The 14,291-nt window shown below is 35.5% G+C and overlaps 1 protein-coding gene across 15 annotated transcripts in view; it reads right to left on the minus strand.

The window, feature by feature from the left end:
* The window catches only part of UTRN (utrophin), a 506,668-nt gene that overhangs the window by 47,824 nt on the left and 444,553 nt on the right, over positions 1–14,291 (minus strand). For all 15 annotated transcript variants that reach the window (XM_027084340.1, XM_027084307.1, XM_027084323.1 and 12 more), the window contains 4 exons: positions 10,348–10,433; positions 5,980–6,137; positions 4,005–4,171; positions 2,965–3,076 (listed from right to left, as the gene is read on the minus strand). In XM_027084340.1, the coding sequence (XP_026940141.1) occupies positions 2,965–3,076; positions 4,005–4,171; positions 5,980–6,137; positions 10,348–10,433 (523 nt within the window). The remainder of the gene's footprint in view (positions 1–2,964; positions 3,077–4,004; positions 4,172–5,979; positions 6,138–10,347; positions 10,434–14,291) is intronic.

A 14,291-nucleotide genomic window follows, 5' to 3' on the forward strand; every position in this document is an offset into this window, starting at 1 on the left:
AAGTTGAAATTTTGTTTTATATCCCTATATATTAACCAATATTGACAAGAAGATACTTGAACCTGATACTTTAAAAGTAACATGCGGGCTTCCCTGGTGGCGCAGTGGTTGGGGGTCCGCCTGCCGATGCAGGGCGCACGGCTTCGTGCCCCGGTCCGGGAGGATCCCACATGCCACGGAGCGGCTGGGCCCGTGAGCCATGGCCGCTGAGCCTGCGCGTCCGGAGCCTGTGCTCCACAACGGAAGAGGCCACAGCAGTGAGAGGCCCGCATACCGCAAAAAAAAAAAAAAAAAAAAGTAACATGCACTTGTTTAAAAACTGCAAAAATGCAATACAAACTGTTTTAAGTGTTGTTAACTTTTAATAAGCTTTTCCCGTCCTCCTCTCTTCTCACCAAAATCTCAACGAAACTCTCAGAACAAACTAGTCCTGTCCAAACTCAGTTCATAAGCAGAGAATTTTGCAATGATTCCATCCCTAACAATTTGAATGCTGGGAGTAGCTGACGTTGCTGACCTTTCTAGCAATAAAATTTTACAAATATCTCATCCCTTCTACCTGAGCTAACATGACTCTCAAACCATCTTCTTATCTGGGCTAATGCTTCAGTTCCTGATAGCTATATTTACCAATGGGTAAGTATTCTCTCTATTGACTTTCCCCACTTCCCCACTTTTCCTACATGTATTGGGCCACTGCCCCTCAGCAGATGCATACAGCCTCTAATTACTTTTCTTTCCTGTTAGCTGTTAGCATGACTCTGTGTCTACTTATGAACACATTCCCCTACATGTTGTTCATAACTGCAATTTCATATTGCAGTTATGAACGAGATGAGTACTGTTGCTCCCATGATAACACTATCTCCCCTACAATCCTCTCCATCATGGGCTGTAAAATCAAAGGCCAAGAATAAAGGAGGTTTACACTATTTCCCCCTTAGCCTCAGCTTTAACATCTACTAAAATCGATATGCCTATCCGTTCCCCTTTGACAGCACTTGGCCAGACGCCGCCATCATCTGTCACTTCTAAAGACAAACTGATGATCTTCTAAACACCATCTCATCTCCAAAACCTCCTATGTCCCACTTCTATCACATACTGGGGTCTGCCCACACATCAGGTTTCATCATAACTCAAAACATCTTTCAATCCCAAATCTTTAACTTGGAAAAAACTTTCACTAACTCAAACCTTCTGCCTCTTACTCCTAATTCTTGCCCCCATCATCTTGATCTCTAGCCCCTCAACCCCCTTTGGTTTCTTCAACATGAGGATAGCCCAAATAAATCCCAGTACCATTAACACCTTTGAATCGTGAAGCCCGTGGCCTTCAATCGTACCTACCATCTTTTAATTTCAAAGCCATTGAGCAATGATGGAGTCACGGACTGCAAATCCTTGCCAACCAACCTCAGCTGTACTCTTGTGGCAATGGAGCAGTCAATTTACTCACCTCTTGGTGACTCATGCCTCCCCCCAGTAGCATTCCCTTTTCATTCATATTTAACCCTATCCAGCTCTCTCTCACTGTCAGCAATTGCATGAACTCTTATAAGTCATATGTGAAATTCATCACCCTCCCTCTCTAATTTAAAGAACTATCTACTTTATGCCCTACCATATAAAAACGCTTCTAATTTGAATTAAATTTGGTTATTTAAAACAGAGAATATAGACTTAAAAAAGATCCAATTATGGTAATTTTCACTGTGAAATTAAATGATCATAAACTCTTATTCCAATAAAAAAGAAACTTAAAATTTGAATATCTTTAATATAAAATGTAACTATTTTTAGAATAAATGTTAATCCCAGAATTCAAACATACAGTGCACAGGTAACAAGAAAAAAATTTAAATATTATCTTGCTCCATAAGCTTACTTATTCTTCAAAAAAAATATATAGTCCTGTTGAATCTGTCCACATAAAGACCTCTTTTTCTCTTTCATTATATGTTTTCTGTATCTCTAGTCCCCAGCAAAATGCCTGGTATATAACAGGTACTCAACAAATATAATATTCCAGCAAGCATACAGAAAATTCCCCAAATGGAGTTAAACCGCTAAATCCAAGCCACTAACTTTGAACAAATCCTTACCTTCTCTAAGACTTAGTCTTTTTTAAAAAAAATAAGGATGAGTTAATTTCTTAGATTCTTTCCAGCTTTAATATTCTATAAATAGTATTTATAATGTCAGATATGAGCACATTATGTACCAGAATTAACTAAGCATAGTAAGAAAAGTATGAGTCATCCTTGTCCCAAGGAATTAAAAAGATAGTTGAGGAGGCAAAAACACCAACACAGAAAACAATACAAGATAACACGGAATCAAATACTAACTGGTAAAGTAGGGGCTACTGTTAGAGGCCACAGAATGATGTGTTTTGGTGAGGGGAAGCTAGAAGAATTTGGGAAGATTTCACACACAAAGTAAGAGTTAAGCTGTTTTTGTGAAAAAGTGGGATTTGGGGCTTCCCTGGTGGCACAGTGGTTAAGCGTCCGCCTGCCAATGCAGGGGACGCGGGTTCGTGCCCCAGTCCGGGAAGATCCCACATGCCGCGGAGCGGCTGGGCCTGTGAGCCATGGCCGCTGAGCCTGCGCGTCTGGAGCCTGTGCTCCGCAACGGGAGAGGCCACGACAGTGAGAGGCCCACGTACCACAAGAGTTTGCTACCAAGAATGCTACGTTTAATATTAAAACACAGATGTAAATAAAATTTAATAAATTAATTTTTCTGAAAAAAGTATAGTTGTTCTGTGCTAACAAATTCAACATAATGTATTTGCTTAAAAGAAAACAAAGCAACAAAAAATATATGGTTAAGTGATCTTGAAAGGGATTTTTTTCCAAATAAAGTTAAGTCTAAATAAACTGAATACTTTTAGACACTAGCTAATTCAAAAGCAATATGTTAAAGCAAAACCAAATAAACAAACACTGGCTCAGTACTCACAGGTATACAATATTCCACCATTGGGTAATGTAATTTGTGACCTTTTGCTGTTCGACCCGAAAAAAAGCAACTCTGGCAGACATCATAGTTAAAATGCTTTAGGCTTCTATACCTAGAGAGAAGAAAGGAAAATTCATTGGCTTGAAAGCCTATTATATAGTCCAAAACACTCACTTGTGGTAAGGAATTTCATTCATCCAAATCACCATCAAAATAAAAGTTATATTGGCTACAAATGTGGAATTTGCTTATTTAGTATTTTAGCTCCAAATTAGAACAAATAGAATCTTAAATTTCACAAAGGAAATTAAGGAAACCATCTTCCAAGTGAGAAAAAAAAGCAAATTTTTGTAGTTGAAGTCTCTAAAACATGTTTTCATCTGTTTCAACATAATGAGAAGACAAATATCCATGTTAGAAGATTTTCTGTAATGTTTGAATGTGAATGCAAAATGAAAGAAGAAAAAAGTTATGTTTATTAGCTTGACATCAAAATTTAAATTTTGACGTCAAAATTTAAAATATCACTTATACCATCAATAAAAAATGAGTTTCAAAATTCCCTGACAAAGGCTTCTTGTGTGAAAGTCGGGTTAATGTACTTCACGCCAAACTTGGCCGAAGAAACATGAAGTCATTTGATTACTTCTCAGTTAGTATTTAAATGCTAAACTCCTGCTTACCAAGTTTGACCCCAAAGTCTTAGAAAATCACCAAATTCCATCAGGGTCATATATGTATAATGAGTCATGCAATTATTATGCATGAACACTTCTGTAACCTATGTAAATAGAAACTCAGAAAGATCTCTGGTTCTGGAGCAAAACAGTATAAATAACAATAATAAAATAAGCTTCACGTATTGGCTTTTTGAGGGAATGCCACTTTCAGATGGACTGAATATGCTAAAAGCATCCCATTTCTTCAGGAGGCAAACCCCCAAATGGGTGTAAGTGGGAAGGAATGATGGGCATACACTGAAACTATACAAACAGAAGAGAAAATAGCCTCCTACCACCACTGGTAGTAAATCAGCCTACCTGAATCCAACAATTGGACATTCTTTACAGATGTTGCATTTGGCCTGATGTTTTGCAGTCTCAGCTGCTGCCACTCGATGTAGAACCGGCAGCCAAACCATGGACTGTGGTTCCAGATGCATCCAGTCTACAAACTCTTTCACACTTATCTCTGGCTTGTTGTTATTCTGGTGAAGAAACAAAAATGTTAAAAGTGAAGAAAATGTCTTCATTTAAATTGCAACAGGTGTTGTTGCTTCAAAATCTTCTGAAAATCTGTATAAAAGTAAAAACAGAGTTTATATAACTCTTTCTAGGTCAGTTAAATCACTAAATATTTAAGGTTCTTCAAGGAAAAAAAAATTCTAAAATTTAAAAAGAGAAAAAGAAGAAATTGTCATTACGAAGAAGAAAAAAAATCCCAATACCTTAATAGACTTAGATTTAAAAAACAAAAACAAAACCCACACAGCTCTAGGTACTCTTCACATAGATATTTTAAAACTATAAAACTCATTCATCTAAAACAGTAAACATTTGAGAAAGTAAAGACTCACTAAAAAAAAAAAAAAAAAAAAAAGACTCACTGATAACTTCCTAAACTTGAAGGCCATTATAAATGCCAATAAAAACTGTTATCTCTTTGTCCTGCTCCAGTCCTGTTACATCCTAGCAGGAGCACATTACGATGAATATACTTTGCAGGATTTCCAAATGTATCAACGATAAATTGTATGAAATGTCTTGGTCTCTCTTTAAATCTTAATACTAAGTAATTTTCACTTGTGCAAAGTTAAATTCATACCAATGTCCTTCTCCTGCTGTTGTCAAGGTCATTCTATGAACCAGAACATATGAGAATCATATTTAGAATTTTCACTTGGTATTTTTTGTATCTCTAAAACAAGAAAAAGGGCCATTATAAAATGTAATAAACCATAACATCAATTCTTCTTAAAGAGATGGTGTGTGTGAGCATTTTTCTCCTCAGCAATGATAAATCACTAGACATGCCTTGGCAAAATATCTGTAGGCTTGTACTTTATGCATACTTATAACATCGGTAGAAGCATTTCTAAAATGCTTTTCTATACGGTAAGCATCAAAAAAGAGACTAACGTGCTTTTCCAGTTTAATATCAGTAACTTAGATCAGTATAAAACTTGTGTACATCATTCTCCTTTTGTACATATGTTCTCAAAGAAAAGAGTACAATTTCAATAACATCTTTAATTTACATTTAAAAAAAATCTTGCCTACAAGGAGATCAGGGCATTTTTATTCATTTATTTAGCAAACATCTATTAAGTAGCTATGATGTCCAAGGCACTGTACATAGGGATACAATAGTAAAAAGAAAGAAACAGCCCTTGTTCATGGAGCTTAGGTTTATATAAAAGAAAAAAACCACTAAACAAGTAATTATATAATTCAGTATGTTTTTATTATCAATTTTAATGAGCATGATAAGAAGGCAGAGGAGATTCAGGTGAATATAGTAGGGACACATAACCTCATCTGAAGGAGTCAGTGAAGGATTTTCAGCAGATGTGAGATTTAAGGGAAGATCTAAAGAATGAATAAGGATTAGCAATGTCAAGGGAGTTTGTGGGTGGAGGGTAAGAAAGAACATTCTAAACAGAGGGCACATGTCCAAAGGCACTAGGGCCGGAATGAAGGAACAGCACGGCTGGAAAGCTCAAGGGGACCAGTGGTACAAGATGAGGCTGCGGCAAAAGTAGGGCCAAATCATAACAATCTAATGGCACATGTTAAAGATTTGAGGTTTTAACCCTTGAGGAACAGTAAGTCTCCTTGAGGTGGCTGCTGTTCCTTGAATCAAATGTGCCTTAAGAAATAAAATAAACTTACTGGGATGGTACCAGTGTCTTCCACCACCTGGTTCCAGCCCAAGTCCCCTGTTCCATTTCTCAGAATATCCTCAATACCATTCCCCACACATTCTATACACCAGTGATCCTTCATGAACGTTTACCTGTTGGAAGCAGCTGCGAACACTGGGTTCAATATTACTGCCCCCAAAAGCTGCTACTTCCCCCAGTTGCCGAGGGATCTGGATGGCATCATGAAGTAACAGGCCAAGCTGTCTCTGGTCACACATTTCTGTGGGCCCAGCCACTTCCTGAAAGAGATCTACAAGGAGGAGAGGCAAGAGGTTAACCTCCATCTGCCTATTCTGGAATTTTAAGTAAAATATACCTTTGGTTATGTGGAATGAACGACGTAGATTTAAAAAAAAACTTATGGGGACGTGAATTACATTAGTTGTCGCCTGAATTCCGACAACCATAACATTCTGCATATTTGTAATCAGGAACTGGTTAACTACATGTTTCCTAAAACGATCTACTGCAGTATGTAAATACATATAAACAGACCAATAAATACAAATTTCCTTTTTAAATGGTCCAGTGTATGCATGTGGGTTCATTCAGTGGTCTCTATAAGGTTTCCCTTCTGATTGAAAAAGACAGACAGCTAAAAAGAAGCTTTCTTTATGACTTGTTAAAGGAATGAATGTATCTTAAGTAGCAAATTTTAAAAGATTTATTTATCAATTTTTTGTATTCACTCCTAAATTCAATATTCATTGAATATATATATTTTAATTTCTTTTAAAGATTTCTATACTCAAATCTATTTTGCATAAGAAACATTAAACAGTATAAGGAGGTGTCTTTAATTTTAGGGGTTATTTTTTTAGGCCCAATCAGTCTCTCGTTCCTTATTAGCGATAAAAATTATTTTTTTACATCATTTCATGTAATAAAATACATTAATTCAAATGTAAAGGACTTAATGAAAACTCATGCATACTTTCACACAGTTCTTAGGCTTTTCTATTCATTAAAAAAAAGATGTTTTAAAAGTTTTTTGATTCAGTAAAATAAAAACTCTTTTCTTCCTTCTAGAATTGGCTTATCTTCTTTTCATCACTTGCAGTATTTTGAAGATGAAAATTATTACCATATTTCCAGCAACAAAGCTAATATATTCAAATAAGTTACTTTTGGAGTAGAGAGAAATTTCATGTAAAAACAATTCACTTCATTATAGAAACTAATACTTTTTGGAAAGAAATTTCCAAGTTCTAAAAATTCAAAATCACACAAATTCTAAATGGTTTTCATGTGAAGTTTTCCAAGAAAAAAAGAATGGGGAGTAAATATTTATTGGATCCTAAAAACCATTTTCAAACAATACCTGATAAATGAATATCAGATCAAAAGGTATCATTCCCTTTTTTTTTAAGGAAATAAGGCTAGATCTAACACTGTCAACTTTCAAACGACTAAACCAAGCTCAGTGATACTGACACAGTAATTATAATGAAATATGACTTTAATTATAAGCATACATTGGGAAAGCAAATTCAATAAAAATACATTTAATTTTTATTATCATTTGTTCTCTAAGATGGTTAGAGTTCTACTTGCTTCTTTTCATTTGTCAAAAATAAGACTATCATAGCCAGAAAGTATTTATCCAGGATTCTTATTATGATTCTCATTGTAAACCCGTTCCTGAGAAGAGGCCTCCTAAGTCAATACAAAGTTGATGCATATGAATAATAATAATCTGTAGAGAGAAGTGCACATATTCAGCAACATCAATCATGCCCAGCTTTCCTCTTTTGAGGAAGATAGCTATACTACTATGCCACTATTTACGTAAAACTACACACGAAACATAAGAGAAAAGACTCCTTAACATTCTGACATATTTCTGAATTCTTATGAAAGTTCACATGTTGATGTTACAGTCAGATACGAAAAGGAGTATCATGATGTGTGGATGGATCAGAGGAATGTTCCAATCTAAAACCCAAGTTCCAATAAGTAATCACAGAAGAGATGCAAAAGGCCATTCAAAAGGATCTTTGTAAATGTGTTGCTGATGAGGCAAGGAAGCCACTGAGTTACCAGCTGGAAGGCCAGCGTGTTGTTAGAACCTAATCAAGGGACATTCTCAAAAAGGCACGAAGAGAAAAGAAGATGTCACCGGGGTAAAGACACTGACAAGCCATTGCAAAATCAGCGTTCAGCTGGATACCAACTGACCCAGAATAGCACCTCTGCCATTGAGTTTGGAGAGCAAAGTGTCTTGAATATTAATTCCGACAAAGAAAGTAATAATGAGGAAGTGTTCTGATACTATTAGGGAAATCAAAAGTGGAATCAGAGTTGCTAAGGACCTCAAAGTAAAAAGAAAAACAAAACCCCAGAATATTTCCAGAGTCTCAGTACTCTGAGGAAAGATTTAAAGATTTCAACCCAAAGATTTCTTATTTAATTAAGTTCTAAATGGCATACTTCATGGATTAAATTAAATATCAGAAATTTTCATTGCAGGGCTTCTGCTTCCCCTGCTATAATCTGAAAGTTCAATGTGGAATTATACAGAGTATTGTTTCCCGACATTTGTAGAAAGAGTGTCCACCGTAGTACGAGTGTATGAGTACATGTATGCTGAAATACCTCTTCATTTGAAAAATTATATGCTTCAGAAGTACGTGTGAAGGTATGTGTGTAGATAAAAGACATTTTTTTGTATATTGCATAGAATTTGGTTTTTGCTCTAAAACTATAGCCATCATGTTGTAACTCTTTCTTCTGGCCTCAGATTACTCCAATAATCAGCTTGAAAAACACAGGCAGGAGGCATCGTTGATCTAGAAAAACAGATCACCCTTGCATTTTAATAAGATTCATGATAAACTCTGAGGTTGGATTTGCACTCTTTTCAGAGTAAGCTGAGCACCGTAACATAATTGTTACTTTCAGAGAACCCTAAATTCTTTTAGGAACACATGAAAACCCCAAATCACAGTTGATTTTTTTTAAAGTCCTTTTCTAATTTGAAACACTGATGTTTTCATTAACATTTTTCTTTCCCACTCATTATAGAAATAACTTTTTTGCTTTGAAAATTATATCTTTTGACAATTATAATGCTGAAGACAATTTAAATTCTAGATAAAGTGCCACCAGGCAGAAGCCTGTGCAAAGCTTTTTTCTGCATATGGCTTACTAGGTTCTGACTCCATCAAGGCACCTCGCCTTCTGATCCTACAATCAGCTTTTCGTTTCATTTTCGCTGACATTCTTGTCAAACTATCTAAAAAAAACAAGCCACCACGATCTAGCCCTGGAATTCAAAAACAAATTGCTTCACAGTCATCCCAGAAAATAAAAGTATTTTAAAATGTATGTATGTTCACAGAAGATGAAGAACCTAAAATTTATAGGACCTGGGATCAAATATTTTCCTGGTTTTGGTATCTCTCTATTCATGAAATATCCCTCTCCCTCTCCCTCGAAGGTATGGATATATCTGTACAGAATCATATGAGGCTATGCATGGCAGGATCAATTTACTCACATTTTATGGATAAAATTAAATCAAAAAAATTTACAGTAATTAAGAGTTTGGAGACATAGCAGCAATTGCTACCATTTATTCAACAACTGCTATCTCTAGGTATTTTTCACATATGATCTCTAGTTGCTTTCAAAGCAAGAATTAGTAGCTTCATTCTTTGTTGAAGAAAATTCACTAAATTTCAGCTCCCTGGAATGTGAAATGGGAATCTTATTACTACCTCTTAGCTGTCGGTATTCAGTGGAATCGTGTAACCTGCCCAGAGTCATCCAGCAGCCACTAAGTGGTAGAGCTGAGATTCGAAGGCAGGTCTCCCTGGCTCCCGAACCTGTCCCTTTTCAAATGTCAAGATGCCCTTCATTAACTGACAGCTCAAAGGTCACCACTGATTTATTTGGTGAATAAGAACAAGTATAACGAGACTAAAAAATATATCACTTTATTTTCTTATACTATAAAATATAATTATTTGTCTCACTGTGACTATAACAGTTCTAGTCCATGCTGATTTTCTTAAGCACTGGAAATATACGGAAATAGAAAAGGTTTGGGCTTTAGAGTCAGAAATATCTATGATCTAATTCTAGCCCCACGATTCATGGTCTCTACAGCCTTGACTAGATTTCTAACCTATCCCAAGAATTATTTTTTTCAGCTGGAAAATGGAAATCACAATGCCTACATTATGGGGCAATTATGAATTAAATGAGATACAATCTGCAGTCAGTTCTTACTCCATCAATGCACCTCACATCTTGATCCTATAATCAGCTTTCCATTTCACACAAATTCACATCACTTTGCACTGACACCCTTTGTCTAGACTCGTACATGTATGATCGAGGTTAAAAAAAAAAAGAGCTATTATTACTAGCAAATCATATAAAGTAAGTCTCTAATAAGTTGTTATTATCATTATTATTACTAAAAACATTATTGGTATAAGAAAGGTCTTACATACATCTGTATTTTTCTTCTAAGAGACCTTTGGAGAGAGAGATCAACCCAATCTTCAGACTCTGCACTCTTATTTTTCCAGTCCGACCCCTGAAATTATAAGAATCTCAGTGTGTTAGATGCATTTAAAACTGTATACAGTATGCTAATTATTTCTGAATATCTATTTCCTTGAGGCTAAATGGAAAAAAAATTGCATCTTAAAAATGCAACTTTCTGGGCTTCCCTGGTGGCGCAGTGGTTGAGAGTCCACCTGCCGATGCAGGGGACACGGGTTCGTGCCCTGGTCCAGGAAGATCCCACATGCCGCAGAGCGGCTAGGCCCATAAGCCATGGCCGCTGAGCCAGCATGTCCGGAGCCTGTGCTCCGCAACGAGAGAGACCACGACAGTGAGAGGCCCACATAACGCAAAAAAAAAAAAAAAAAAAAAAAAAAATGCAACTTTCTTTTCACTTTTATTAATTAATGTTAAACCCATACCGTAAGTTCATGACATATTTTAATAGTATATTTGACTTAGTCTGGAAGAATATACAGCCTGAAGTCACTTTATGTACAACATATGAACTTGGAAGAACAAAAGAAAGTAAAATGAAAATGCTAATTATAAAGCTAAAATATTTCATTTTTATAAACACTATGAATTAAAATCTGTTAATAATTATAAATGCAAGATTCAAACTAATAGCTAGAGATATATATAATATGCATGTGACAATACAGCAAGAAAGGTATAATGATATATCTAAAAACAGATGTAAGAAAACTGACTGGAAAATTAACTATATGTTGAGGGCTATAACTTGTTGAATACTTAAAAACTTCTCGTCTTCATTGATTTTGATCTCTGTCAATGCAGTTTCTATAAATTACTACTGCAATTATAATAGTCAATGATCTTAAATACACAGGTGTGCAATATTTATTTGGGAAAGTATCAAATTATAATTAAATACAAAATTTATTAATTAATTAACACTAGAAAATAGCTTCATATTATGCCAATGAGAGACCATTTCAGTTTCACTTATAATTTGACTGGAAGAATAATTTTATCTTTAAAAGCATAGAGTTATATTTACTCTGTCTTTTATCAAAGAATAAATGAGTTGTTTACCAAATGTCACACTGTACTAGATCCTGGGGCTGGGGAAAGGGAAATGCAGAAGCTACAAAAATTAATCCATGATCCTTGCTATGAAATAACACAGTCCAGAAAAAAGTCAAGATATAAAGATTTCTATCTTTATTATTTCATATAAACAGGATCAGTTTTCAGTTTGTTTTTACTGTTAATTTTCTTATGATATGTTTTCAATACACACAAGTACAACACATTCAAAACCTATAACTAAATGTTTACATAATTACATGAATACTTAAAATTTAGTAATTCATACTATTTAAAAACATATAAATATTTGTACCATGTAACTTTAATTTTAAGCATCCTTATTGTCAAACTGTATTTAAGTCTGGCTCGTTGATATTTTTACTATTACTACTAATTGATATCTTTCATTCTCAAATTATAAATACTCAAGTTTCTGTAAACATACAATGACATATAAAGTATGAAATAAATAAAATAGGAAAACATGCTTAGAGATTGGTAAAATGTATTTTCAAAATAGTCCCTCAGGGCTTCCCTGGTGGCACAGTGGTTGACAGTCCGCCTGCCGATGCAGGGGACGCGGGTTCGTGCCCCGGTCCGGGAAGATCCCACATGCCGCGGAGCGGCTGGGCCCGTGAGCCATGGCCGCTGAGCCTGTGCGTCCGGAGCCTGTGCTCCGCAACGGGAGGGGCCACAACAGTGAGAGGCCCGCGTACCGCCCAAAAAAAAAAAAAAAAGTCCCTCAATAGCCTAGAGTTTATAATCTATACTAAATCATACCCAACAAACATATTGAACCCTTGCTATGTATGTGTACAACATTCAGAATTGACCTATAGAATAACTAATACTTAAATTTTAAAATAAATATAGCCATTATAAGCAGAAACCTAAAGTTTATATACTCGTTTCAGTTTCCCACAATTATAGAAATACTAGTTCCAAATTAACCTTAAACTGAGCCATGCTATGAAGTGTGTTTCTATTTCATATTTTTTAGGTGTTTCCTAATTATCACACGAAAATAGACTATATCTGTTTACTTCCCTCCAAAAATCAGGAAATTTTACTCTCTGTACACAATCAGACAATAGACTTGAAGAAAATAACAAAAGGCGGTGCAAATAGACTAGTACATGACTGTGGCTAAGGACAAAGTAATCCCTTAAGGGAAAAAAAGATCAAACTGGTACGTTTTGGAGGCTGATCTCCAGTCATTGGTGACAACACCAGAAGGGAACATCATCAGGAAGACTACTGAAAATGTCAACCGTCCATTCATGGCATCACCAATGATGATAAAGGCTTACTGTGATCCCAGCATTGTTCTATGTTCCACAAGACCAAGAGAAAAGTGTTAGGACATGATTCCTACCCATGACTAGCTGGAGAGGTGAGACAAGGAAACAACTAGAGAATCATAAGAAAATATTAGACCAATCTTACGCATGGAAATAAACGAGATAATTGTAGCTGACTAGTCATTAATGATTGGTGGTTCGTCTGAGTAGTTATTAGTCTCACAACATTTGACAGAGAAGGTAAGTCTAAAATCAGACACTGAAGGCACGACACAGCTGGACTGTCCTGACGAGGAGAAAGTAGATTATCATAGGAAAAGCCCGGACAAGGGGACAGAGGAAGCGGATGTGAGCACCAGAGGCAGGATTCATCAGGTACAGCGAGAACTTGCATCAAGAGTAAACGGTTGATAAAGTTGTCCAGGTTATATGGAGCCAGAGGATAGAGGGCTTTGACGTTAAATAAGATATCAGAATTTGAAAGGTAATAGGGAGTCAATGAAATTTACTGTGAGTGACATAACACAATATTTAAGTATTTGATTCCCTGATAGTTTTCATAAGTAACTCCTGAAATTAATTCAACCAGAAAGATAGGTACCTTATAAATAAAATTATATCCGCCTTGGAATAGTGGGAAAAATGACTTAACACTGTATCAAATGAGGTTAATATTCTCTGCAGGGACAAAAATATTTAAACCAAGAAATCCAGACTACTGATTTAAATCTTGATTAAACAAATTTAATTTCCACTAAATTTAGAAGGAAGATTGTGGAATTAAGACTTTTTAGCCCAGGAAGATGAGGACTGAGAGAGGTTGTGAACTCATAAATGGAATCAGTTTTATCTTCATAGTTTATAAAGTCCTTTCTATATATATATTAGTTCATTTGCCCTTCACAATCACTTGTGTACGTGAAGCAGAGCAGATATTTTTATCTCAATTTTTCAGATGAGAAATTGAGATGACAAAAGTTAAGCAGCTGTCAAGTTTTAAAGCAAACCAGAACCAAAAATTTGGATTCTTGTCCTCTACAACAGAAGAAAATAGACTCTTTTTTCAGACAATTCAGAATATTAGGAGTTGGGTACATGTTAAAAGCTGAAAGAAACAGTAAACAATATAATTTATAAAGTACTATCTTTCTTAGATATGGCAGTATGGTAGGAATAATCAAGTGATTATCAAAAAAGCTGAATATAGTTCCATATCTACTACTAATATGCAGTAGGTGGCTGTGGATAAACTGTCTTATCTCACTTGGTCAGTTTCTCAATCAGTAAAATGAGGAGGGCAGAATGGAAGATCCTCAAAGTCCTTCTGCTTCTAGAATTCTAGGATCTCCTGTGTGTGCATCACTCATTATTTCAAGAGCTGGCTGAATATATTTCAAGGGCTGAAAATACCAGGTCTGGCTGCAACCAAAGCAGTGTAGTAAAAAATACTGCACAAAGTAATGCAGTAAAAAATATATGGTTAATAGATGAATGTCAGATTAACTGAATGAATGGATGGGTTAGATCATGGT

This window comes from Aethalodelphis obliquidens, unplaced genomic scaffold (assembly GCF_003676395.1).
Source record: "Aethalodelphis obliquidens isolate GAN/ISIS:26980383/991018 unplaced genomic scaffold, ASM367639v1 scaffold3, whole genome shotgun sequence".
Classification (NCBI taxonomy): domain Eukaryota; kingdom Metazoa; phylum Chordata; class Mammalia; order Artiodactyla; family Delphinidae; genus Aethalodelphis; species Aethalodelphis obliquidens.